The sequence below is a fragment of the Silene latifolia genome, chromosome 5 (assembly GCF_048544455.1).
Source record: "Silene latifolia isolate original U9 population chromosome 5, ASM4854445v1, whole genome shotgun sequence".
Classification (NCBI taxonomy): Eukaryota; Viridiplantae; Streptophyta; class Magnoliopsida; order Caryophyllales; family Caryophyllaceae; genus Silene; species Silene latifolia.
This window is the reverse complement of record NC_133530.1, coordinates 1,309,647-1,334,477: the sequence shown is the minus strand read 5'-3', so window position 1 is coordinate 1,334,477 and position 24,831 is coordinate 1,309,647. Positions and strand designations below refer to the sequence as shown.

The 24,831-nt window shown below is 34.0% G+C and overlaps 4 protein-coding genes across 4 annotated transcripts; all 4 read left to right on the top strand.

The window, feature by feature from the left end:
• The first annotated feature begins 262 nt into the window (after positions 1-262).
• LOC141655775 (uncharacterized) lies at positions 263-2,434 on the top strand. Its single transcript, XM_074462833.1, has 2 exons — positions 263-537; positions 750-2,434. The coding sequence occupies exons 1-2, from the start codon at positions 454-456 to the stop codon at positions 1,896-1,898; spliced, it is 1,233 nt and encodes a 410-aa protein (XP_074318934.1). The 5' UTR covers positions 263-453; the 3' UTR covers positions 1,899-2,434.
• A 1,348-nt stretch (positions 2,435-3,782) lies between these two features.
• Positions 3,783-5,760, top strand: LOC141657926 (putative F-box protein At3g52320). The gene is made up of 3 exons (XM_074465318.1): positions 3,783-3,875; positions 4,063-5,052; positions 5,710-5,760. The coding sequence occupies exons 1-3, from the start codon at positions 3,783-3,785 to the stop codon at positions 5,758-5,760; spliced, it is 1,134 nt and encodes a 377-aa protein (XP_074321419.1).
• A 1,621-nt stretch (positions 5,761-7,381) lies between these two features.
• Positions 7,382-8,962, top strand: LOC141655774 (uncharacterized). Its single transcript, XM_074462832.1, has 2 exons — positions 7,382-7,431; positions 7,600-8,962. The coding sequence occupies exons 1-2, from the start codon at positions 7,390-7,392 to the stop codon at positions 8,890-8,892; spliced, it is 1,335 nt and encodes a 444-aa protein (XP_074318933.1). The 5' UTR covers positions 7,382-7,389; the 3' UTR covers positions 8,893-8,962.
• A 724-nt stretch (positions 8,963-9,686) lies between these two features.
• LOC141655773 (uncharacterized) lies at positions 9,687-11,214 on the top strand. Its single transcript, XM_074462831.1, has 2 exons — positions 9,687-9,779; positions 9,983-11,214. The coding sequence occupies exons 1-2, from the start codon at positions 9,700-9,702 to the stop codon at positions 11,091-11,093; spliced, it is 1,191 nt and encodes a 396-aa protein (XP_074318932.1). The 5' UTR covers positions 9,687-9,699; the 3' UTR covers positions 11,094-11,214.
• Positions 11,215-24,831: the final 13,617 nt, after the last annotated feature.

Below are 24,831 nucleotides of genomic sequence, written 5' to 3'. Positions count from 1 at the left end.
GAAATATGGAATATTGATTTCCTATATTTATGTTACTTTACTGTTGGTGCCTTTCCTTCTTCCTGGACATTAACTTAGGCGTCCTTTTAGCTATCCTTTTCTTTGATATATATAGCTTGCTTGTACAGTTGTACGTTCATTGGATGACTGAAGATATTACTAAAACTTTTCCTCTGACTTATGTTCACCATTGATCATTTGATCATCTCATCTTTTATCAATTAACCACCTTTATTAAACAAAATAAGTATTGGTGGTTTTGCTATGTCTCGACCCCAATGATTATAATCCCATAATACGGGTAATATTAAGGGGAAGTTATGATTTTGTAAAATACTCTTAAAATACTGCCAACAATAATTCATTATTAAATTTGGTTAGGGTTTATATTGTTAGGGTTTACTGTTCTAAGGATGTAAGTTTTACACGAGACTAATTCGACCAAAATCTACAATGAAGACTGGAGTTGCAGTTACACCTATGCATCGATATCCTACTCGCTGGAAACTTGCTCGTCAAAATTCTCATTCTTCTCAGGTAATTCATTTTTGTATTTTAATTATTTTTTTCAATAATAAAAAATTCATCATGTTTATATTTTTAAGCCTTAGAATTGCTCAATGAAACAGATTATGAATGTAGTAGCCCTTTACAGTTTTAAATTCGAATAGATTCTTCTCGTTTTTATTCTTGCTCGATTATTTTTTAATCAAACGTAAAGATTTTATTTATAGCTTATAACTTTTCAGGAGCCGAAAGTAGACGACAAAGCGAAAAACAAAGTTTCTGCTCCCAGCAAGCGAAAACGAGACAGAGAAAAACGACGTGCTCGTATTAACTACCTTCCTAAAGAGGTCATATTTAACATCCTACGTTTTCTTCCTGCTAAACTCCTACAAGACGTTATGAGATACGTGTGCAAGCAGTGGTATGATATAGTTAGCGACCCTTTTTTTGTTAGAGCGCATTGTCAAATGCCTACTACTGCTTCTGCGTCTGCCTCTTTCATCATACAATCTCACGATAAGCGAGATAAATTGTATTGTGCTGACACATACGCTTCCAAAAAATCCGTCAAGTTAACAAAAATCAAATTACCCTTCCCGGTCAAAATTCAGGGTTCATTTAATGGCTTAATCTTGGTTTCTGATGACCGGGATTTAGGGAACGTTCATCTAATGAATCCTCTTAGGAAACTAATGTTTAGTCTGCCTCCTGTGGTTCGTGTGGTGCAGCGGAAACCTTTTGGTACATTTTATAGTTTCGCAGTTAATTCCTCTGGTCAGTATAAAATGGTGTGTTTTTCCCTCTATGAATCCCCTGAGGATTCTGAAATGAGTGTGTTTACTATCGGTGTTGATAAAGCTTGGAGACGTATTAATCTTGAACATCTTGAAGGTATATCCTTGATTCATATATTTAAAAGACACGGGCTTCTTATCGCGGGATTTCTATATTGGTGTAATAGTTATCATTTTTCTTTTGCCATGGATGTCGATAAAGAAACCATTCTTCGGATTTCTTGGCCGACGGATATAGACATAAAGAGGTTTTTTCGTAAAAGCCGCGTTATACGTATGGGAACTGATCTAGGCTTAATCACGGAAGATGAGAATAAGTGTGGTATATTGAAGCTTCTAAAATTGACAGACGTAAAATCTAGTACTGCGTGGACTAAAATCGCCATGATCGATATTGGAGCAATAGTTAGAAAGGTTAGTAATTATAAAGAGACCTTTAGTTTCTTGCTTATGAACCCGGTTAGTTTGATTGATGGAGAGTTATGCTTTTGCTTTTATCAATATATCAGCGACAAGTCGTCTTTGGTGATTCGTTATAATTTGGCCAACAAAAAACCAAATGTGTTTGGTGTGGTGGTTGCTCACCTCATCCCTTAACCATGAGGTCAGGGGTTCGATCCCTGCCAATGGGAATGGAGCAAATTCTTTGGCCAGCCGTTTACCTCTTCGTGAGAGCACGCGCGGCGAGGGGATTATACACTGTTGTCGACGGTGGACACCCCGGTTTAAACCAAAAAAAAAATAATTTGGCCAACAAAAGCTTTGTTTCTTTCGAGGTCAAGGCGCGGTATAATGCTGCTTCTTGTTTTCATCATGTACCATCTTTCGTTTCACCAAAGAATGCTACCCTAACCTCCATCAAAACTTGAATAGTTACCTGCGTAATTAGCTCATGCATTCTAGCACCATCACATGGACCATGTAAGCCACCCCTTCGGAGGCTGCAGTGGCCAAGTGATATCACCCCAACTGCTAGTCGAACCCGAGATCTCTCAACTCCTGCATTTCTGCAAGCTTCAAGGTTTAACTCGGCTACCACTGGACTAACACCACTTGGTTTTATTTTGTCTTTGTAAAACTATTATTTATGAAATTACTCGTATTACGTTTGAAGTATTTATAACTTTCGGTCATTGTTGATGATGCCTCTTGTTTTCATTATGTTGGAAGTGGACAGACGTAAAATCTAGCAAGTGGATTGAAATCGCCATGATCAATATGGGAACAACGGTTAAAAAGGGTGATGTAACTTAACACAAATTCTAGAATAAGACGGTTTCAGTGTAAAACCGTCTCGCACAAATTGTCATTTAAAACGGGCATATCTGTCTTAAGTTTGAGACATGTCAAGTATCATATTATTGGTGTTATGTCTATTTGACCCGTTTGGAGCCTGCAGATTTATGGAGTTTTTTTTTTGGCGACTAATAAATTGTTGATTGAAGCTTTAATTCTAGAAATCAGTAATAGAGGGCTACATATGGGAAAATCCCTAAAATTTAAGTTGAGATTTTGTAATTCAGAGAAATCAGAGTGTAATGCATCGCCATTGATGAAGCTTCAAGTTAATTTGATATGAATTTATGTTGATCGAGTATGAAGAATTGAAGGAAGAATTATTGAGAATTTGATGAATAGATAAGACAATTTTTTTTACTAGTAGACTCTAGGCATAATGCATGCTTTTGTCTAATTTACTTAGTTAGCCTGTTTTAAATTCAAGACTTAAATGCGTGTCTTAAACAAGAATTTTTTTGTAAACCTATATAATCCCATGGATTAACTATCTCCTGCCGATAATCAGAAGATTATTCAGAACAATCTCTTTTGGGAAGCTTACTGTAACTTGTGGATAAATACATTTTTAAGGTTAATTTCCAACTTGTAAGGGTCGTAAATCACGCTTGCCATCCCTTCTGTTGCCTATCTCAACATAGACGAAGGATAGATTAAGTATCTCTCGCCGATAATCAGAATAATCTCCTTTCGAATTACTCAATACCTGACACTATATCAAGTCTAATTATTTTAGGTTAAAATGTTTTCGGGTTGAGTCTAATATAGTCAGGTACTAGCCTCTGTGGCCTTCATTAATTAATAACAAGTCTAATTTTAAGTTATTGTTTCTATAATCTCTTTTTTTTTTTAATTCGGAATACTACGGTTTTTTTATATCTTAATTAAAAAGACTGCCAACAATGGTTAGGGTTTACACTGTTAGGGTTTTCAGTTTAAGACTAATTCGACCACAAATAGGATTATACAACCAGAACTAACATAAGCATTGTACAACCAAGCATAAAAATCCGAGCTTATATATATTTTTTTTTTCAAAGTTAATGAAGTCGATACTTTCTAATAAAGCTCATATTCTTTAACATCTCGGATACTTTATTACTGTATCACAAAGCGCAGATTCTACGTCGTACATCATATACAACCGGTTGTATCGTACATCATATACAACCGGTTGTATAGTCCATGAATTGTAATTCGACGAAGACTCCACCTATGTATTTCGATCCTTTTCGCTGGAAACTTGGTCGTCACAATTCTACTTCTTCTCTTTCTCAGGTACTTCATTATTTATTTTATTTAATTGTCTCTTTTCCATTATCAAAAGTTCATGTTAATAGTTTAAGCCTTAGAATTTCTCAGATGAATCAGAAATTCTTGTACGAGGAGTATTTTAATCAAAAGTATCTAATTCGTATACAACTCTGTTTCGTTTGCTCCATTGTTGAACTTTTCGATTTTTCAGGAGCGGAGAGTGGACGATGACCACGTGAAACACAAAGAAACACATACTCGTATTATCTACCTTCCTAAAGACGTCATATTTAACATCCTACTTTTTCTTCCGGCTAAACACCTGCAAGAGGTTGTGAGATACGTGTGCAAGGAGTGGTATGATATAGTTAGCGACCTTTTTTTTGTTAGAGCGCATTGCCAAATGCCTACTACTAATACTTCTGCTTCAATCATCATACAATCTCAATATAAGCTAGAGAACATCTATTATGGTGACAAAGACAGTGCGGAATCATCAGTAAAGGTAACAAAAATCGAAGTACCCTTCCCGGCCATGATTCAGGGTTCATGTAATGGCTTAGTCTTGTTTTGTGATAAACACGATTCAAGAAAGGTTTATCTAATGAATCCTCTTACGAAACTAATTGTTAGTCTGCCTCTTGTCGTTCCTGTGGTTGAGCAAGAACTTTACAGTAGATCGTATACTCTTGCAGTTAATTCCTCTGGTCAGTATAAAATGGTGCATTTTCTCCTCGATTACTGTTCTAGTAATAGATATACAATGAGTGTGTTTACTATCGTTGATAAAGCTTGGAGACCTATTGATCTTCAACATTTTCTAGGCTTAGACTTATTATTTTTCATGAGTCGTTTAGATTGGAGTCGTGGGATCTTTATTGCAGGATTTATGTATTGGTGGTGTACTATTAATTCCGTTTCTTTGGCCATGGACATCGATACAGAAATCCTTTATTTGATTTCCTTACCAAAGAGCGTAGATAGTGTATTTTATAAAAGGTACTTTATAAATATGGGAACTGCTTTAGGCATAATGGCCGAAGACTGCTTTAAGCCTGGTATATGGAAGCTTCTAAAGTTGACAGACGTAAAATCTAGTGAGTGGACTACAATTGCAATGATCGATATTGTAGCAATAGTTACCAAGGTTACTAATGGTGAATGGACGGCCTATAATTCCAATTCCCCGTCTATAAGGCCTGTAAGCTTTATTCATGGAGAGTTATGCTTTTATTGGGGTGTTATTAGCACGACGTCCTCCAGGTTGATATGTTATAATCTAGCCAACGAAAGCTGCGTATCTTTTGTAGTCGACTTGGGGCTGTATTATGGTGGTGCCTCTTGTTTTCATCATGTACCAACTTTGATTTCACCGAAGGCAGTAAGTCTTGCTTATAACCGTTGTAAGTCACAACGAAAGGGTGAAAAGCACCATTATCCCCAAAAAACGTGTTGGTTTAGATGGATTTATAGATCCGTTGTAAATTGTTTTTGTTTACAATAGTTGTAAACAAGAATTTGTGCACGTCGGAATGCTACTCTTAAGTCTTAACTCCTTCAAAACTTGTACCCTTTTATCTTTGTAAAAGTATTACAAGTATTTATTTATGAATTTCTTCTGCACTCATATTGTGTTTGAGTATTTACAACGTTCCGTCACTTGATCAACTAGATGATTGGTTTAACTACTTAATCCACGTTTATTCGTTAAATAGTTTTGAAAATAGCGCTAGAACAAAGAAAAAACTAATCATTTTTTTTGGTGTAAACCATCCGGTTTAATCCGGATTCGAGCAGGGTAGGAGCACTAGGGTGGTAAAGCTCTCCTTCATGAGTTTTAACACTGCTGCATTCCCAGGGATCGAACACGAGATCTCAAGTTAAGCTAGAACAACCCCTTGCCAGTTGATCTGAGTGCTCATGGGTAAAACTAATCATAAGGGTCGTAAATCACACTTGCCATCCCTTTCTCCTCCCTATCTCAACATAGACGAAGGATCGATTAGGTATCTTCCGCCGAATCAAAACTATCTCCTTTGAGAAGCTTATTGTAATTTGTGGATAAATACATTACATATATGTATCAAACATCTATTTTATTACCACAACTGTAAAATGGAATCACGTCTAATTATTTTAGGCCGAAGTCTAATTAATGGAGTAAAAGTCTAATTTTATATTATTGTATTTTATAATAATAAATTTTTTTCTGAAATATTATGAATTTTATTTTATTTCAATTAAAAGATCATAATTTTGAATTTAATGATGAAATATTATAGCTTACGGAAAGAAAAAAAAATACAGGCTATTTGAACGTTTGGTCTCCGAACCAATCCCAAAATTATTTCATAGACGAGATAAACACCAAAACAAATAAATACCGCCGTTTAATTTGAAGTTTTATTAATAGGAAGTAATATTCGATATATTACGGTAATATTGATAGTTAAGGATAGAATATTATTATGATCGTATTTCCGAAAATATGAGATTCACTTTGTACTATATATTGAGACTTTGATATTGAATAAAACACAATCGAAAGCTTCTCCCAAACCATTCTATTATATTGTCCTTTTACATGGTATCACAGCCTCACGCTCTTGAGGCCTAAAAACGATCTTCCGCTGCCCTGCCGGAGGGACTAATGAATGATGGTGCCCTCCGGCGGGATTTTATGGTGATGATTTATTTTATAATAAAAAAAAAAAAAAAAAAGTCAAAGCAAATAATTGTACGTCCTCCTTGAATTGATTTTCGTGGAATTCTTATATTTTGCTCTATTTGCGATTTACGCGAAATTCGGTCTGGCGAGTCCTATACGCATCGACTGGCGAGTTACGCACCGAAATTTGTCAAGTTCGAAAAAATGCGACTTTCTTGACAACGATTTGACGGGTCCAAAAAACGACAACGTTCCCGTCCAATTTTTTTAACAGGCTTGAAATGCTTGCCGTTCCTGTTATCTTCAATGAAATCAACGATTTCTTCCGAAACATCGAACATCAGCAACTATTGTGACCATCACGATGACTATGGCGACTATCGCTGCCGATCAGCCATGCTCCGATTGGTGAACCCGTCTTGAAACTACGACGACAACGATGATGCACCGATTTTTCCTCCCAAGTTGGGCGTTCGTGAACTCCCGCTCCAACTTGAGGGGGGTAATAGGAAGTAATATTCGATATATTACGGTAATATTGATAGTTAAGGATAGAATATTATTATGATCGTATTTCCGAAAATATGAGATTCACTTTGTACTATATATATTGAGACTTTGATATTGAATAAAACACAATCGAAAGCTTCTCCCAAACCATTCTATTATATTGTCCTTTTACATTTATCACTTCATTACGTAGTTGATTACTCAGTAAGTCTTGCTTGTTACCGTCAGTCTTTAAATTAATTAATTGATTTAACTTAATTAGGGATCTAAATTTGGATTATGTTTATTATTACTATTACTATTATTGTACATGAATTCAGAGTTATAAATTAGGATTTCCATTCTCTTATGGAGGAAAAGATGCAATCGGGAGTTCAAATCTGCAATACCGATACCGTTGTGGTTAGTTTTTATTTTATTTTGCTGTGACTAATAAATTATCGATTGAAATTTAAATTATAGAACTGACTTGTGCTTCTGTTTGTTTACCTGTCTTTCTTATACAAAATGATCGAGTATCCTGATATTTTTTTCCTTCTTTTTTGCATGTTTTAATTGATTGTCAACCAGGAATTAGAGGTGTATGTCCTCTCGACTGACGGCATCGACCCTTTAGAGGTGCATCTTGATGATACGATAAGTGATATTAAAGAACGAGTGTGCGACGAAGTGGCAAAACAAATTGGAAAGACTTTTGCCTGCGAACCTGAACTGTTCATGATGCTCCTCTTTCCTGAGTGTCGAGTGCTGGATAATGACTCGTCCAAAACACTTCGTCAAGTTTTGATTAATGTCGGTATACTTAATGATGGAGGCACTTGGGAGGGTTCCGAATCACTTGGTATCAGTTTGGATTCAGGTAGCTCTGCAGATGACCTGTTGCTTTCTGGCGACTCTCAATGCGGAGAACAAAATGTGGAACTGATTTCAAACAGAGTTCTTGTTGTCCAGCTTTACCCAACTGGGACCGACTTTGGGGAGTTGTCGGGGAAGGAGGAGGACTGTATGGAGTATCATGAGGACTTTCTTGATGAAGTTTGTATATATCCCAAGGAAGAGATTGTAATCTTGGATCCAGAGGATGCCTTTTCTGTGAAGAGACCTGATGATGACATACTACCAGGAGACACTGGCACTTTCCGCGTTTTAGGCGAAATTTTTGCTTACCGCAATACAGACCACGGAGAAAAAAAGCGTTACATCCCTTCAGATGGCTTTACCTATCCCTTTGAGCAGGTTACCAAGCTGTCCACCTCCGCATCTCTTGTGCTTTTGGCTTTCAACTCTGCTAATTTGGACGTCATAGAGGAATTCACGTCGCGTATGGATAATCCATCAGATATTCTACTGCTCCAAGTCAGTTGGGATAAATTCAGCTACTTGTTCCTCAGGAAGCTTAGGCAAGACCTAGGTCCTCATGTGCCTATTGTTGCCGTAACGGACCTAGATGTTCGCCATCTTGACCTTTTAGCCTTCTTGGACACTCTACCTTGCGATCTACCTAAGCTTTATGGTTGGAGTTTGTCTCAAGACTGTGCTCATCTGGGTGTCAATCATGAGGATGTCGATATCAAGTGGCTTGGAATCAGACCTTCTGACTCTGACGCTGCTTCTGACTACAATGGTTGCTTTGCTAAGGCATCCCGCAAACTTCCTCATGATTTCAAGGTGGTCTATGACTTCCTTTTGGGTCATCCTCGTTTTTCAAGGAAGTCTAAATGGGTCCAAGAACTGCAGGTTATCGCAGATCGTCAACTACATCGCAGTTTGCCATACCTTTGGCAGGGCCTGCATTGGTATGCCAAAAGCTTTGCGTGGGAGAATTATCTTCCTATGAAGATAGCAAACAAGGACTGGATTTGATTTGGTCTAAATCGAGGAAGACAGGTGGCCCAACTATGAAAATGGGTCAGTTGGAATCCGTTTTAAGTAAATCCCGGTCAGCTGTTACAAGAAATCAAGTAATGCAATCAGACGACTTTCTGGCGATTGTAATAGTCTATTTAAGACCTTTTTTTCTTTTAATATAATCGGGATTGAATTAAGCTGGCCTAGTGAGAAGAATAGAAAAAAATAAATTAAATTTGAACTAAACCAAATAAAATAATTATATATTTTTTTCCTTCCTGAAAATATATTGACTGCGACTTTTACATAATTTACATAATTTTTAAGTTTGAGTTTTTTTTTGCCTAAAAATTGGACAGTCTTGTGCAAAAGCCAAAAAGACAAAAAAGCTTTGTCTTGGGATGTCTCGAGACCTCGGGTCCTTCTACTGTATCCGCAAATGATTATAAATTATAAATGTTTATAATCCCATAACTAGTTTTTCCACCCGTGTATAAAGCACGGGTTCGAACGGAGATGACTGTTTCAAAAGGGTGAGTCGGGTGGTTTTGGATCGGTCATTTTTGGTCGGGTCAGTTCCGGGTCAACAAAGTTAAGGTCATTTTCGAGTCGGATCGGGTCAATTCGGGTTTCTGGTCAAAGTCAAGGGTTGTAGTTTGGGTCAATTTTGGATCTTAGGTCAACTTTTTCGGGTCGGGTCAATCGGGTCGGGTGTAGTCACCCCACATCAAATTTGGTCGAGGGTTATTAAACATTGTTAGGGTTTTCCAAGTTAAGTAAGTAAAATCGTTTTACATAAGACTAATTCTACGGAAATTGACGATGGATCACCACCTACGCATCGCTATTCTTCTCGCTGGAAACTTGGTCATCATAATAATTCTCATTCTTCTCTTTATCAGGTACTCCAAAAGTTCATGTTTATAGTTCAAGCCTTCGATTGCTCAATTAAACACTCGTATCGAAAAGGGCTCCTAATTTCATAAAGAATTTATTCTTGTATGAACAGTATTTTAATCAAACGTAAAGAATTTATTAAATTGGAGCGAGTAATCCGTTGAATAACTCTGTTTCTTATGCTCAGTTGTTACATTTTTCGATTCAGGAGGCGAGAACCCGAAGTGAGAAAGAAACACTTATGTCGGAGTTATATCGATCTGCCTAGAGAGATAACGTTTAACATCCTAATTCTTCTTCCTGCTAACGTCCTGCATGAAGTTGCGAGAAAAGTGTGCAAGCAGTGGGACGAGATAATTAAAGACCCGGTTTTTGTTAGAGCGCATTGTCAAATATCTACTACTCGTGCCCGTTTCCTTGTCCAAGTTTTCAATAAGCTATGTGAGGCGTATTATATGGAGGCAGAGTGTACTAAATCAGTCAGGGTAACGGAAATTAAATTTCCGTCCCCTGCCAGAATCTCGGGTTCTTATAATGGCTTAGTCTTGCTTTCAGATAGAATGAACAAAGGAGTATTACATTTGATGAATCTTGTGACGAAAGTAATAGTTAGTCTGCCTCGTCTAAGGGCCTTAAATAGTTGTTATTATGTAAGCGATAATTTAGCAGTTGATTCCTATGGTCGGTATAAAGCTGTACGTGTTTCTGATGACGTGGATCACAAGAAATTTGAAATGCATGTGTTTACGGTTGGCGTTGATAAAGCTTGGAGGCGTGTTGAAATTCCAGAAGCGAACTGTGTAATAATGCTCGAATTAGCCTTCTTTGTCCCGGGATTCATGTACTGGTGTGCTGATAGTTGTCGCGTTTGTTTTGCCATGGATGTCGATACAGAAACTATTTATCAATTTTACGGTCCAAAGAGCTTTGATATTTTTTTACATTTTCCGGTCCACTATATAAGTTTGGGAACCGGCCTAGGCGTAACAAAGGAAGAGGACAAAGACCGTGGTATATGGAGCCTCTGGAAGTTGACAGACGTAAAATCTAGCAAGTGGACTGAAGTCGCTATGATCGATATTGGAGCAATTGTTAGAAAGGTTTATAAAAGGGCATATGATTGGCTGACTGTAATTCCTGTTAGCTTGATTGATGGAGAGTTATGCTTTAAGTATTGTGTTCCCAATCAAAAGTATTTTCAGGTGGGTCGTTATAATCTGGCCAATAAAGGCTCCGCCTCTTTCCGAGTCAAGACGGTGTCGGATCAAGCCTATGTTTGTCCTCATGTACCAACTTTGGTTTCAGCCAGGAATTGCTAGTCCTGACTCCTTTGAAACTCGAAGTTACAAGCATCATGGTTAACGAACTTGTAGCTTTTTTTATCTTTTAGGTTAGTAACATTTTTGTTGCCTTGTTGGTATGAATTGTCGTATGATTAGTTATTGTTACTCCCAAAAGAATATACTTCTGTAAACATTGTCCGTCTTATTAGTTAACAATGATAAATACCAATGTGTTGTATTTAAGAAATTAAAAAAGGAAATAAATACTTAAAATATGCATTAACTGCATTGATTCATGTGTAATTTGTTCTCTAGTTTCTAAATTAATACCAAATCTGGAAGGTAATTGATATTAAGCTGGATTGAACTAAATAAATATATTACTGAATATTATTATATATACTAGTTGGAAAGCCCGTGCGATGCACGGGGCTCCAATTAGGATTATCTTTAACAATGTGCATGTTGAATGTTCCAAGAATTTGTTGAACAACATATTGTAAACGTTGGTTTACATTGCCATATTTGGTAGCATAAGTCAACTAAACTAAATATAAAAAAAGTCCAAATATGTTAGAAATTGGAACGCATAAAACTTCTGGTTGATTTAGTTGATTACTGCTGGATCTTCAGTCCCTGTAACGTAAAAGTTACTCTCTTTGGTATTAATTATATCAGTTGTATAACATCCAAATAGACAGTTGTATTATTCACTTATGTAGTTACCTATTTTTATTATTGTAGGTACCATCAGTTTTTAGTTAACATAAAACGGTATTGCCAAATGTGGTTTAATTCTACCAAAATAAACATGTGATAATTGAAGCTAACCTTTATGTGCTTCGCAAATTAGATTAACCTACAATATCTAGCCATATATTCGACTCTGTAAGCATAAGACGGTGTAAAAGTTGAATGAGGGTACGCAAAACAACAGGTATCTCGATCATATATGTAGCATGTTTGGAGAATTTGTTATATCTTTAACTAATAGAATTTGTTTTCATAATTTACAATTATGACTGATTATTTCTTATGAACTTCATGTAAACAATATCTTTCGTGGGGCATTGGTATATTTGTTCCCTATCAACAATGCAGAGCATTCATCCCTTGGTGATGTTGTTTCTTTACGTTGTTACATAAAGCTAACCATGACTAAAATCAGAGTTCATATAAATTTCAACACGATTAAGTGACTGCCCCTTGTCTCTATTTATCGTCATGGCGTAGCATGATCTCAATGGATATTGTCTCCGGTTAAACACGAAATATATTTTTGTATCTGAAATCCATCATTATCCCCGTGTACAGCTATGAAGATATGAGTCATTAAAGTTGCATGTCTATTATATAGATGTATCTTTATATCTTAGAGAATAACTAACTACTCCAATAACTAAATACTCCATTTGTCTCAATAAAATGTTTACATATGCTTCATATACTCTCTCCGTTCCGGTCAATAGTTATCTATTTCCATTTTCGGGTGTATCATTGAATAGTTATCTATTTCCATTTTTGGCAACCTTTTGTGGCTCATGTGCATGTGGTCCAAATTTACTCATATTTATTCCTTAATCTTTGTGACAAAAGTAATAGATAACTATTGATCGGGACGGAGGAAATATATACATAAAGACCAAGGTACAAATAGAGGGGAATTAATTTTATATTTTTAAAAGATAAAGTAGAGAGTATAAACATACCTAAAACAGAAACGTAAACTATTGACTGAAACACTCAAAGAGGGATAGTGTAAACTATTGACCAGGGAGGGAGTAAATGTTTAATTTTTTAGAGTTTAGGATAGATAGTAGGGGTATTACTTGTAAATCCGATTAGATCTACATTAGTTTTATTATAAAATTTGATTATAGGATTAGTTAACTGGCAATATGATTTATATTAACTTCATTGGGTATGTAATTTATTGTGAAATTTTCAAGAGCAAATTTCGTCTTGCCGAGTCCAACTCAAATACCTAGTCATTTAAAAGCAAGGATATCATATGGAGAAGGGGAATGAACAATGGTTGAAACCATAACTCCTTCAAGAGTTATGAAGATGTAAATATTAGTTTTATGTATGTCTTAACGCCCATAGTTGACACGATATACAATTTAATACCGGCCTAATAAATCGCCATTTACATTCACTCCAACCAAAACAAATGCACTGATATAATTGAACACTTTTAATAGAGTTTGCTTTCTAATAAAAGTGATTTTCTCATTGTAGTGCTAACTATTCTTATATTTACGATAAATAACATTTATTATGACCAATTCCTTATTTATTATATGCATCACAATTATGGAGTATATACATATGTTCCTCTGTATTAATCTACTAATAATGTTTACCACCATCATTATATAGCTCTGTTTGGCTATATGCCCATTTTTTTTTATACAAAATATACAATGTCTAATTGGATTTGATTTTGACTTTGCTTTTATAAGCGTTTTTTTGTCAAAAAATTATTAAACATTTCTCTCGTTTCTAATAAACTAAAGTACTTTGTATTTAAACATTTTTTTCTCCTACTATCTTAATTATTTACCAAAATTTTGTTATACCCTGCCAAATGCTGATTTTTTTTTCCTGTGACTTGCTGAATATATTATTTTTGGTTACAAATTTAAGGTTGGCCGAAAATTATCGAATCGTATCAATTCTTTTAAACATGCTCCTACTTGTCGCTGGTAAAAAATTTCAAAACCATAACCGCTTCAACTTGGGGAGATCTTAAAATAGTTTCTATCTATTTAAATGTCATATACTCGTCTATTCTATAGCTTTCTCAAATAATTCTAAAATTATTTTTACCCATTTATAACACGCATGGTTGGTACGACTTAAAATCTAGTTTGAGCCTAAAAATTTATTTATTTTTGCTACATCTAAAACAAATGCGATATAGTTGGACACTTGTGATAGATTTTCGTTTTTGATCAAATTTGCTTTTTCATATTGTTGAGCTAACAATAATTTTTATACTTATGTGGAAAGCTAACATTTATTTTAAACCAATTACTTATTTATTCTGTTCCTCATGATTTTGGAGTATATATATGTACCTTGTGTTACAATGCCTAATTGCTAATATTTATTCTGAACCAATAGCTATAATGGAGATTATAAAATTTAGAAAGGAACTTGAGGTCAACTACTAACAATAAGGTCAAAACCAAGTAAACAATGACAGAAAAACATCAAGAAGTAATTAATTAGATATGAGGAAGGTCGAGAGATCATGAAAATCCTCATATTTAGGCTTTGTTTCAAAGAAATAAGCTTTTGACCAAAATTTCATTTTTTTTTTCTGTAATTATTTGATAGATAAATTATTTACTAAAATTTGAGTAGCATGTGAGAAATAAGTTACCTATTTTTTTTATTCCTTTAATTTATAATATTAAATATAGAGAACTTATTATTGCCTTTTATATCATTTTAACAAAAAAATGGCTACATTTCGATTAGTTTGCCAAACATTTTTTACTTAATCAATTAAGTTATCAGCTCTTAATTTCCAGTTACCTTTTAAGCTACTTTTTTAGGTTTCCGTTAATTGTTCAGTTAGTATGACTAATGAAATTAAAGATGTAATATATGACTAATGTTTATGTTATTAATATTAATATACCATATAATTAGTTACATTGTGTATTTTGAGTATCACCTACTTATATTAGAATAATCTTATTAAAATAAATTTCTTATATTAGGATAATTTTATTAAAATATTAAGAAATCTACTTTTATTAGGATAACTAGATTTAATGCCCGTGCGATGCACGGGCCTACATGTAATATTCTATCACCTATAAACTGTAAGTGTGTAAATAATATTTAAAGTTTAATTTGACTTAAAAGATCGAGATAAAAAGTATAGAGTAAGAGGTTGGATGAGACTATTGCTTTAGTTTTTACGTAACATTAATAATATACTTATCTATATCTGTTTTTTTTTTTTTCGTCGCTCATACAAACTCAAAAAGGTTGGAGATTATAATATCGTTCGTAATCCTTTCTATAAAGTTGGACTCTCTCTAAATCAAATGATCTGACGAATACAATTATAGCGATGCTAATACAAATTAAATCATTAGTCATTATAGACATCCACAAGGATGTTATAGATTGATTTTCGATCAATCTAGTTTCCTTACCTTATCAAAAAAAATAGTGACATATTTCTCTACTATAATAGTATTTTTTATCTATTTATATTCATTAGATGTAAATTATTAATACTCTATTTCTATCCGTAAGTGTTTTACCATTGTTAGGAGTTATAACAATGCTTACTTATCTTATCCATTATACTACAGTATAATAATTAGAATAAAACACTATTATTGTATACTCAGTATGTTGTTGGGTACTAAAACAACTCTAATATGCTTATCTCAAACTTTCGTTCTTATTAACTCCTATGATAGAATACAATAGAGATTCAAGATATATCCCCTCTCAATCCCGATCTTTTTTATGTTCCTTTTTCTCGATAACAATTGACCGGGACGGAGGGGTAGTTTCAAATTCTTATACTACATATTGCTGCCAAAACTCTTATCATAAATTTTTGACACTCTGTTGCCCGGATTAATGTTTTTGGTGTAAACATGTTTTAGGAAATGCAAAAATAAAAACAACCTCAATTTTTATAAACTTACAACGGAAACATAAAGAAAGAACTGAGCTATCCAATAACAACAGTGTAGAAAGACAAAAGTTACTCCGTATTAATCAAGACATAAAGAGTAGAGATATATATAAAGTAGTTCATGTCTTCATAATATGTTTTCTCACGTATACATTCATATATAGGAGTAATTTACTCCCATAATGACAAATTAATTCGAAAATTTCTCGTTTATCGTTGCCAGTGTCGGATTGTTTCCCCTTTTGTCGGATTCTGATAACGAATCGAAGATCAAACTCTGATGACTATCGTACATTCGTCCCTTGTGTCATATCGTCGTTGCCGTCGTCCAAGTTAGTGAAATTTGGGGGGTTTCGAAAAGAAGAAGAAAAAGCTCAAACGTGTCTATACTCTATGTATCAATGTATGGTAATAATAAATCTGTGACCTAACTTTACAAAGTCATCGATTGTGCTCCATATTCATTTGTCACAAGACACACAATCACAAGGATGAGTTGCACCTTGTTAGACACACAATCACAAGAAGAATAATTACATTTAAAATTAATATTTTACGGAGCTAAAATTGTAGGTACACCTCAAATAATTAATAGTAAGTATTATATAAGACGGTTTATTTATATAAAAATTTCCCCTTTTAGTGATAAATGAATGGCTTTGCAATAGAAAAAGACCGTCTCACAAGTCGTCTTGACCTAAAACTTGTGAATTAGTTGTACTAAAGTGTTCAATAATTCAAAGTGGAGAATCGAACCAATTAAGCGTAGTTTGTTTCTGTAAACCAATACAAATATTGCAGAAAGGTAAATATGCAAACATAATCGTAAAATATAGTGCATACCTTTTCAATGTATATTTTGTTCTACCCATCTCCAGTTGTTACAACCTGCACAACAATCCGACCAAAATAAATACATAGATATAGATACTCAATTTAATCATATAATTAATCGACAAAACCAACGTGCATGCATTATAATCCGTTAAATACATAATAATGGAAACAACTATAATGCTCGATGACAAATTAAACTACTCTACCTATAACTAACAAAGAAACGTAAATAGCACAATTATGGGAGGGGAAACTCTAAAAACACTATATTTATAGTCCTTTAAAAGAGGTAGCAATTGGATTGATTTAGGATTTGTGAACCAAAAAATATAAAAATCCATTGACTAAACCAGTTCAAATTAAATCATATACATACAATTCTATCTTTCTTTTACGGAGTATCTTTTATCTTAAAGTTTCATTCCTAGTCAAATTGAAACACAGTAACCCAGCCGACCATGATTAGAAACGTTACACACATAAGATAATCAAATACTTTCATGCTTATTAAACTTTTAATTAATTAATGTTTAGTAGTTCGTAAAAGTTGGAGACTCTAATATTGCTCGAAAAAAGCTTCCTTTATTAATATAGATAGATATTTAATTAATTAATGTTTAGTAGTTCGTAAAAGTTGGAGACTCTAATATTGCTCGAAAAAAGCTTCCTTTATTAATATAGATAGATAGATTTTATTAAATTTGTTTCGAAATCTACTCTTGTTAGGAATTCTAAAAAAAGTTGGACTTTCTAATATCGCTCGAAAAGTTCGAAATCTACCCTTGTTAGGAATTCTAAAAAAGTTGGACTCTCTATTATCCTAATAAGTTACCTGTTTTTTTTATTCCTTTAATTTATAATATTAAATATAGAGAACTTATTATTGCCTTTTATATCATTTTAACAAAAAAAATGGCTACACTTCGATTAGTTTGCCAAACATTTTTTACTTAATCAATTAAGTTATCAGCTCTTAATTTCCAGTTACCTTTTAAGCTACTTTTTTAGGTTTCCGTTAATTGTTCAGTTAGTATGACTAAAGAAATTAAAGATGTAATATATGACTAATGTTTATGTTATTAATATTAATATACCATATAATTAGTTACATTGTGTATTTTGAGTATCACCTACTTATATTAGAATAATCTTATTAAATAAATTTCTTATATTAGGATAATTTTATTAAAATATTAAGAAATCTACTTTTATTAGGATAATTTTATTAAATTTGTTTCGAAATCTACTCTTGTTAGGAATTCTAAAAAAAGTTGGACTTTCTAATATCGCTCGAAAAGTTCGAAATCTATCCTTGTTAGGAATTCTAAAAAAGCTGGACTCTCTAATATCGCTCGAAAAGTTTCTGCTTTATATATATGTATTGATTGATTGATTGATTGGGACTATATAATAATGTTATTAGAAAGATATTATTAGGATTAGAGAATATTATGAGTATATATAATATTCTTAGAATAGTTTAGGAATATTCTTGGATTGTTCTTCAAGACGGTCTACTATATATATGTAACCGATTTCATTAATGATAGATCAGGTCATTATATTATCTTATATTCTCTAATAATACAAAATATATTATATATATTCTTATCTGGTCTACTCTGTAAATTTGGGAACAAGTGAAGAGAACATTCATACGTTCCAATCATCTGAGGAAGTAATTAAAGAAAATTATAATATCCTATCAATTAGTAATTCTTTAACGGAGGATTCGGATGAATCAAGCATTGATTTTTCATCACATTACACGACTTTTTCACCTTACTTGCTTGATAGGGAGTTGGTCCATGAGATCAGACAACTGAAATAAAGTCGATCAGTTGATGAAGAAGAAGAAGATGCGCCTCCGTGTAATCTGATGAAAAATCACTGCTTGATTCATTTGAATCTCCATTGTAGAATTACTAATTGATAGGATATTATAATTTTATTCTCTAATTACTTCCTTAGATGATTGGAACGTATGAATGAGGTTAGAGGACAATAGGCCTGAAATATGGAGGCTCTGGAAGTTGACATAGGTAAAATCTAGAAAGTAGACTGAAATCATCATGATCGATATTGGAGCAATGCTTATCCTATTTGCTTGATTGATAGTGAAGAATAATGACATTATTTAACAATTGTAAAATCTAGAAAGTAGACTGAAATCATCACGATTCACGATTCACTAATTCATGTACTAAATTCTCGCCCTTTTATTTTGTTTACGAGTATCTTACAACTTTGTTGGTCTTTGTTTGACACAATCAAAGAGAATGAAACTCCCTCCCTTACCCTTCAATCCATCTAATTCCTTACCCCCACCCCCCGAGGTATGAGATTTCATTACCATTGTTACCCTTCAACTACCTTATTCACCTATCACCACACTTGCGACTCCCACCACACCAGTCACCATCAAAATGCCACCATCACCACCACCATAACCACCCCACATAAACCACTACAACCACAACCATCATGCCGCCACCACCACAACCACCCCACTGCCACCACCACCACGCCATTGCTTCTGCCACCACCGCCAACACCACCATGACGCCACCAGCATCACAGCCAGCCTACTACCGCCACCAGCACCACAACCAGCTTATTGTCGCCACCACCACGCCACCGCCACCACCACCGCCTCACCTAAACTACCACCCGCACACCAAAATAAACCACAATCCACCACACTTCATTTTCTTGATGTAACCAAATAACTAGTTAAGTTTTAGGTAATCCCTTACCTTTCCCCCTCTTACCCTTTCTAATTTCCTTTCCCTTTTCCTTTCTCTAACCAAACGCCCCCTAAATAAATAAATAAAATTTAACCGAGTTGGATTATTTTATTATAAAACTTAATTAAAATCTGAACTAAAATGAACTTAATAAAAATATAATTTTATGGTTGTGGAAAATATTAAGACTACTATTACATGAAAGTATAATCTTTATTTTATTTTGGCCTATAAATTCAGTTCATAGACTATACATCTAAGGTAGTACCTCTTATTGTTTATTTTATGAGTTTTATTTTAAAGTTTTTGAGTTCTGTTGTATTATAAAGTTTTTGACCACATTTACTAAAATATTACACTAAAAAAATATAATATTGCTCAAAAACTATACTTATAAATGGTAATATGCTCAGAAAAAATGTGTATATGCCGTAATCTTTTTTCTCCTATAAATTGGATAGACACTCCGAAAACAAATCGATTTTTGATGTTTCAGGATCCGGGTATTTCTATAGATCCGCCAATAACTATTATTTCCATATTATGGGGAAAGTTGTAAGATACTCGTAAACAAAATTGGCACCAATATATAGTGCTTTATTATGACAATTGAAGAGTTACACACCGTATCAAATTTGGTAACTGGTAAGGGTTTGCAGTGTTGCGATTTTGCAATTATAGTATTTAAAATCGTTTTACATAAGACTAATTCAAAGAAAATCGACGATGGAAACTCGAGTTCCACCGACGCATCGCTATCCAACTCGCTGGAAACTTGGTTGTCGTCAAAATTCTCATTCTTCTCTTTCTCAGGTACTTCATTATTTTTGTAATTTGTTTGTTCTTTTCCATCAACAAGAGTTCATGTTACGTTTATAGCTTTAAGCCTTAGAATTGCTTATTGAAACCGAAATTTAACAAAATTAGGAGCCCTTTTCAGTACGAATCGATTTTTCTAGTTTTTATTCTTGAAACTAAGGGAGTAATTTTGTTTCGTGTGCTCCATTGTTTATACCTTATAATTTTCACAAATATTATCCTACAACCACTTATATATAGTAGCATTGTATAACTGTCTCAAAGTTGTTGAGCTCTAACACAAAGTTGTTGAGCTATTTTACAAGTTATTGATCTAATTTAACGAAGTTATTGAGGTTAATAATTAGTCTGTTAAGCTCAATAATTTTGTATTATACCTCGATAATTTTATCAGTAGAGCTCGATAACTTTATAACAAAGCTCAACTACATTGAATAAGTTGTATATACAACCAATTGTATAATACATTAACTGTATAATTTTCCAGGAGCCGAGAGTGGACGACAAGGCGAAAGACAATGTTTTTGATACCTGCAAACGGAAACGGAAACGAAAAGAAAAACAAAGACATGAGAGTATTATCTACCTTCCTAGAGAGGTATTATTTGACATCTTTCTTCTTCTTCCTGCTAACCTCCTGCAGGAGGTTGTGAGATACGTCTGCAAGCAATGGTACGATATAATCAACGACCCCTTTTTTGTTAGAGCGCATTGCCAAATGCCTACTACTACTACTACTACTTCTGCCTATTTCATCATACAAAATCACATTAAAAGACATAAGGTGTATTGTGCTGACCAAGACGGTGTTATAACAAAAATAAAATTACCGTTCCCGGTCATGATCAAGGGTTCATGTAATGGTTTAGTCTTGTTTTGTGATACTTGGGATTTACTAAAGGTTTATATTATGAATCCTCTTAGGAAACTTATAGTTAGTCTACCACCTGTCGTTCCTGTGGTTCTGCGGGAAGTTTACAATACAGTATCATATAGTTTTGCAGTCAATTCGTCTGGTCAGTATAAAGTGGTGCAACTTTCCCTCTATAAGACAGATAGACTTGAAATGAGCGTGTTTACTATCGGCGTTGATAAAGCTTGGAGACATATCGATTACATAGACATGACTCAAACATTTAATACTGGTGGGCTCCTTGTTGCAGGATTTCTATATTGGGGTAGTCGTAATTACGTTTCTTTGGCCATGGATGTCGATACAGAAACGCTTTATGTGATTTCATGGCCGCCAGAGGAATTAACATGGGAATTTTGTGACAACTACTTTATAAATATGGGAACTGCTCTAGGCTTAATGGGTGAAATTGACCGTAAGCGTGGTATATGGAAGCTTCTTAGATTGACAGACGTAAAATCTAGTGAATGGACTGAAATCAACACGATCAATATTGGAGCAATAATTAGCAAGGTTAGTAATGGTAAATGGAATTATTGTGACTCCAAAATATACATGCCTATAAAGCCGATTAGCTTGATTGGTGAAGAGTTATGTTTCTATACTCGCGTCGATGCGGCGTTCTCTTGGATGATTCGTTATAATCTGGTCGACGGAAGCTTTATGTCTTACGATGTCAAGGTGCCGTATATTTATGCCTCTTATATTCATCATGTACCAACTTTAGGTTCACCACGAAAAACGCTACGCTTAACTTCATCAAAACTTGAATAGACGATGCCTTTGTAATTATTACTCCGTAACAAACTTATACAGTACTCTTCTATCTTTATAAAACTATTTATGAAATTTCTATATATGTTGCTCGTGATGTGTTCAAGTATTTACGTCGATTAGTCATTATTTTAGTACTCGATATATACTAGCCGTGATGAAGGGTTAACTACTTAATTCATCCACTTGATCGATCTTTTGCACCAAATTCCACAGGCTGTTTTCTTTTGTGAATGTAAATGGTGATTCCAGAGTAAGTTATTTGTGGTGCATTACGTCGGTTCAACCATCATGGGTTTTGGTTGAACCTCAACTATTATATTTAATGCTATTTTTATGGGTAAAAGGTAAAGGTGGGTATTTATTTCAATTTTCCATGAAAATAACATTAATTATTTCCATTTTTGGTTTTCTTAACATGTGCCTAGTGGGCACATGATAGAAAAACCCTTAATAATAATAATAATAATAATAATAATAAATTATTTCATGACGATTCAAGTTTTAAAGGAGTCGAGAATAGCAATTCTTTGGTGAAACAAAAGTTGGTACATGAAGAAAAGTAGAGGTAGCATCACACGATATGTTGACTCCTAAAGACACAAAGCTTTCGTTGGCCAGATTATAACGAACCATTTGGGACGATTTCGAGCCAACAACACCATAATAAAACCATAACTCTCCATGAATCAAGCTTACAGGCTTTATACGCACGTCTTCATAAGTACTCCATTTACCATTATTAACCTTGCTAATCATTGCTCCAATATCAATCATGTCAACTTCAGTCCACTTACTAGATTTTACGTCTGTTAATTTTAGAAGCTTCCATATAGCACGCTTATGGTCAACTTCGGCCATTAAGCCTAGAGCAGTTCCCATACTTATAAAGTACCTATTTGAAAATAACCCATTTACGCTCGCTGGACAAGTAATAAAATAAAGGGTTTCTGTATCGACATCTATGGCCAAAGAATAAAGGGAAGTAGTACTACACCAATATAGAAATCCTGCGATAAGGAGCCCGTGACTCTTAAGTGGAATAGTCATGTCTATGTAGTTCAAGGGTATACCTTGATGATCCTGAACATCGATAGATCTCCAAGCTTTATCAACACCGATAGTAAACATACTCATTTCAAATGTTGCATTGAAATTATAGTAGGAAATATGCACTACTTTATACTGACCGGAGGAATTAACGGCAACACTATACATTCTATTGGAAGGGTACCCCAACACCACATGAACGGCGGGAGGCAGATTTACTATTAGTTTCCTAAGAGGATTCACAAAACGAACCATACCCAAGTAAAATGAAAACTTAATTAAAATCTGAACTAAAATGAACTTAATAAAAATATAATTATTTTATTATAAAACTTAATTAAAATCTGAACTAAAATGAACTTAATAAAAATATAATTTTATGGTAGTGGAAAATATTAAGACTACTATTACATAAAAGTACAATCTTTATTTTATTTTGGCCTATAAATTTAGTTCATAGACTATACATTTAAGGTAGTACCTCTTATTATTTATTTTATGAGTTTTATTTTAAAGTTTTTGAGTTCTGCTGTAGTATAAAGTTTTGACCACATTTACTAAAACATTACACTAAAAAAATATAATATTGCTCAAAAACTATATTTATAAATGTTAATATGCTCAGAAAAAATGTGTATATGCCGTAATTTTTTTCTCCTATAAATTGGATAGACACTCGAAACTCAAGTGGTGGAGCCAGGGAGGGGCTAGCAGGGGCGGTCGCCCCCGCTGGCGTTTAAAAGTTTCGAAATTTTTAGTTAAAATTTTTGACTTTTTTTAAGGCTCCCTTATAATATTACCGTTTCGCCCCCGCTGAAAATTTTCGCCCCCGCTAAGGCGCTAACTTAAATTCCTGACTCCGCCACTCGAAAACAAATCGATTTTTGATGTTTCAGGATCCGGGTATTTCTATAGATCCGCCAATAACTATTATTTCCATATTATGGGGAATGTGGTAAGATACTCGTAAAAAAATTTGGCAACAATATATAGTGCTTTAATATGACAATTGAAGAGTTGCACACCGTATCAAATTTGGTAACTGGTAAGCCGTAAGGGTTTGCAGAGTTGCGATTTTGCAATTATAGTATTTAAAATGTTTTACATAAGACTAATCCGAAGAAAATCGACGATGGAGACTCGAGTTCCACCAACGCATGGCTATCCAATTCGCTGGAAACTTGGGAGTCGTTTGGTTCATGTAGGAATTTAATTCATGTAGTAAGTTACAATTCACATGAATTGAGTTCCTATATGTAATTCATGGGAAATAACCTAAACTTGTTTGGTTGCCATTAAGTAATTCACATTTCCCATGAATTAAGTTCCTATATGTTGTTTGGTTGGAGCACCTTAATTCCCATGATTTTTGATAATAAATACTGTTTTATCCTTCATAACATTAATTACTCTAAAATATAAAAAATAAATAAATGGTTTGAACGAGGGTAGAATAGTAATTCTCAAATATAATGCATGTAGGCATTGGGAATGACCAAGGGGGGGCTAGGTAAGCCAATTCCTACATCATGTGGGAATTAAGTTCATGTAGGAAGTTCCAATTCCTCCATTTTAGTTAAAAAAAGGCAACCAAACAAGTGGCTAAAATCCCAATTCATGGGATTTTCAAGTTCCCATGTTTTTAAGAGGCAACCAAACAACTCCTTGGTTGTCGTCACAATTCTCATTCTTCTCTTTCTCAGGTACTTCATTATTTTTGTATTTTCTTTTTTCTTTTCCATCAACAAGATCGAATTCATTGCTTAATGAAACAAAAATTTAAAAAAATTAGGAGCCCTTTTCAGTACGAATCGATTTTTGTTGTTTTTATAAGGAAAATGAGATGGCGACACCGGGTGTTACTTAAATTGAGCGACACCCGGGGCATTATTGTAATTTAACTATGCATTTTAGTTTCCCTCCATCTAAATTCAAATTTTAAACTAATTAGTGCTAAAG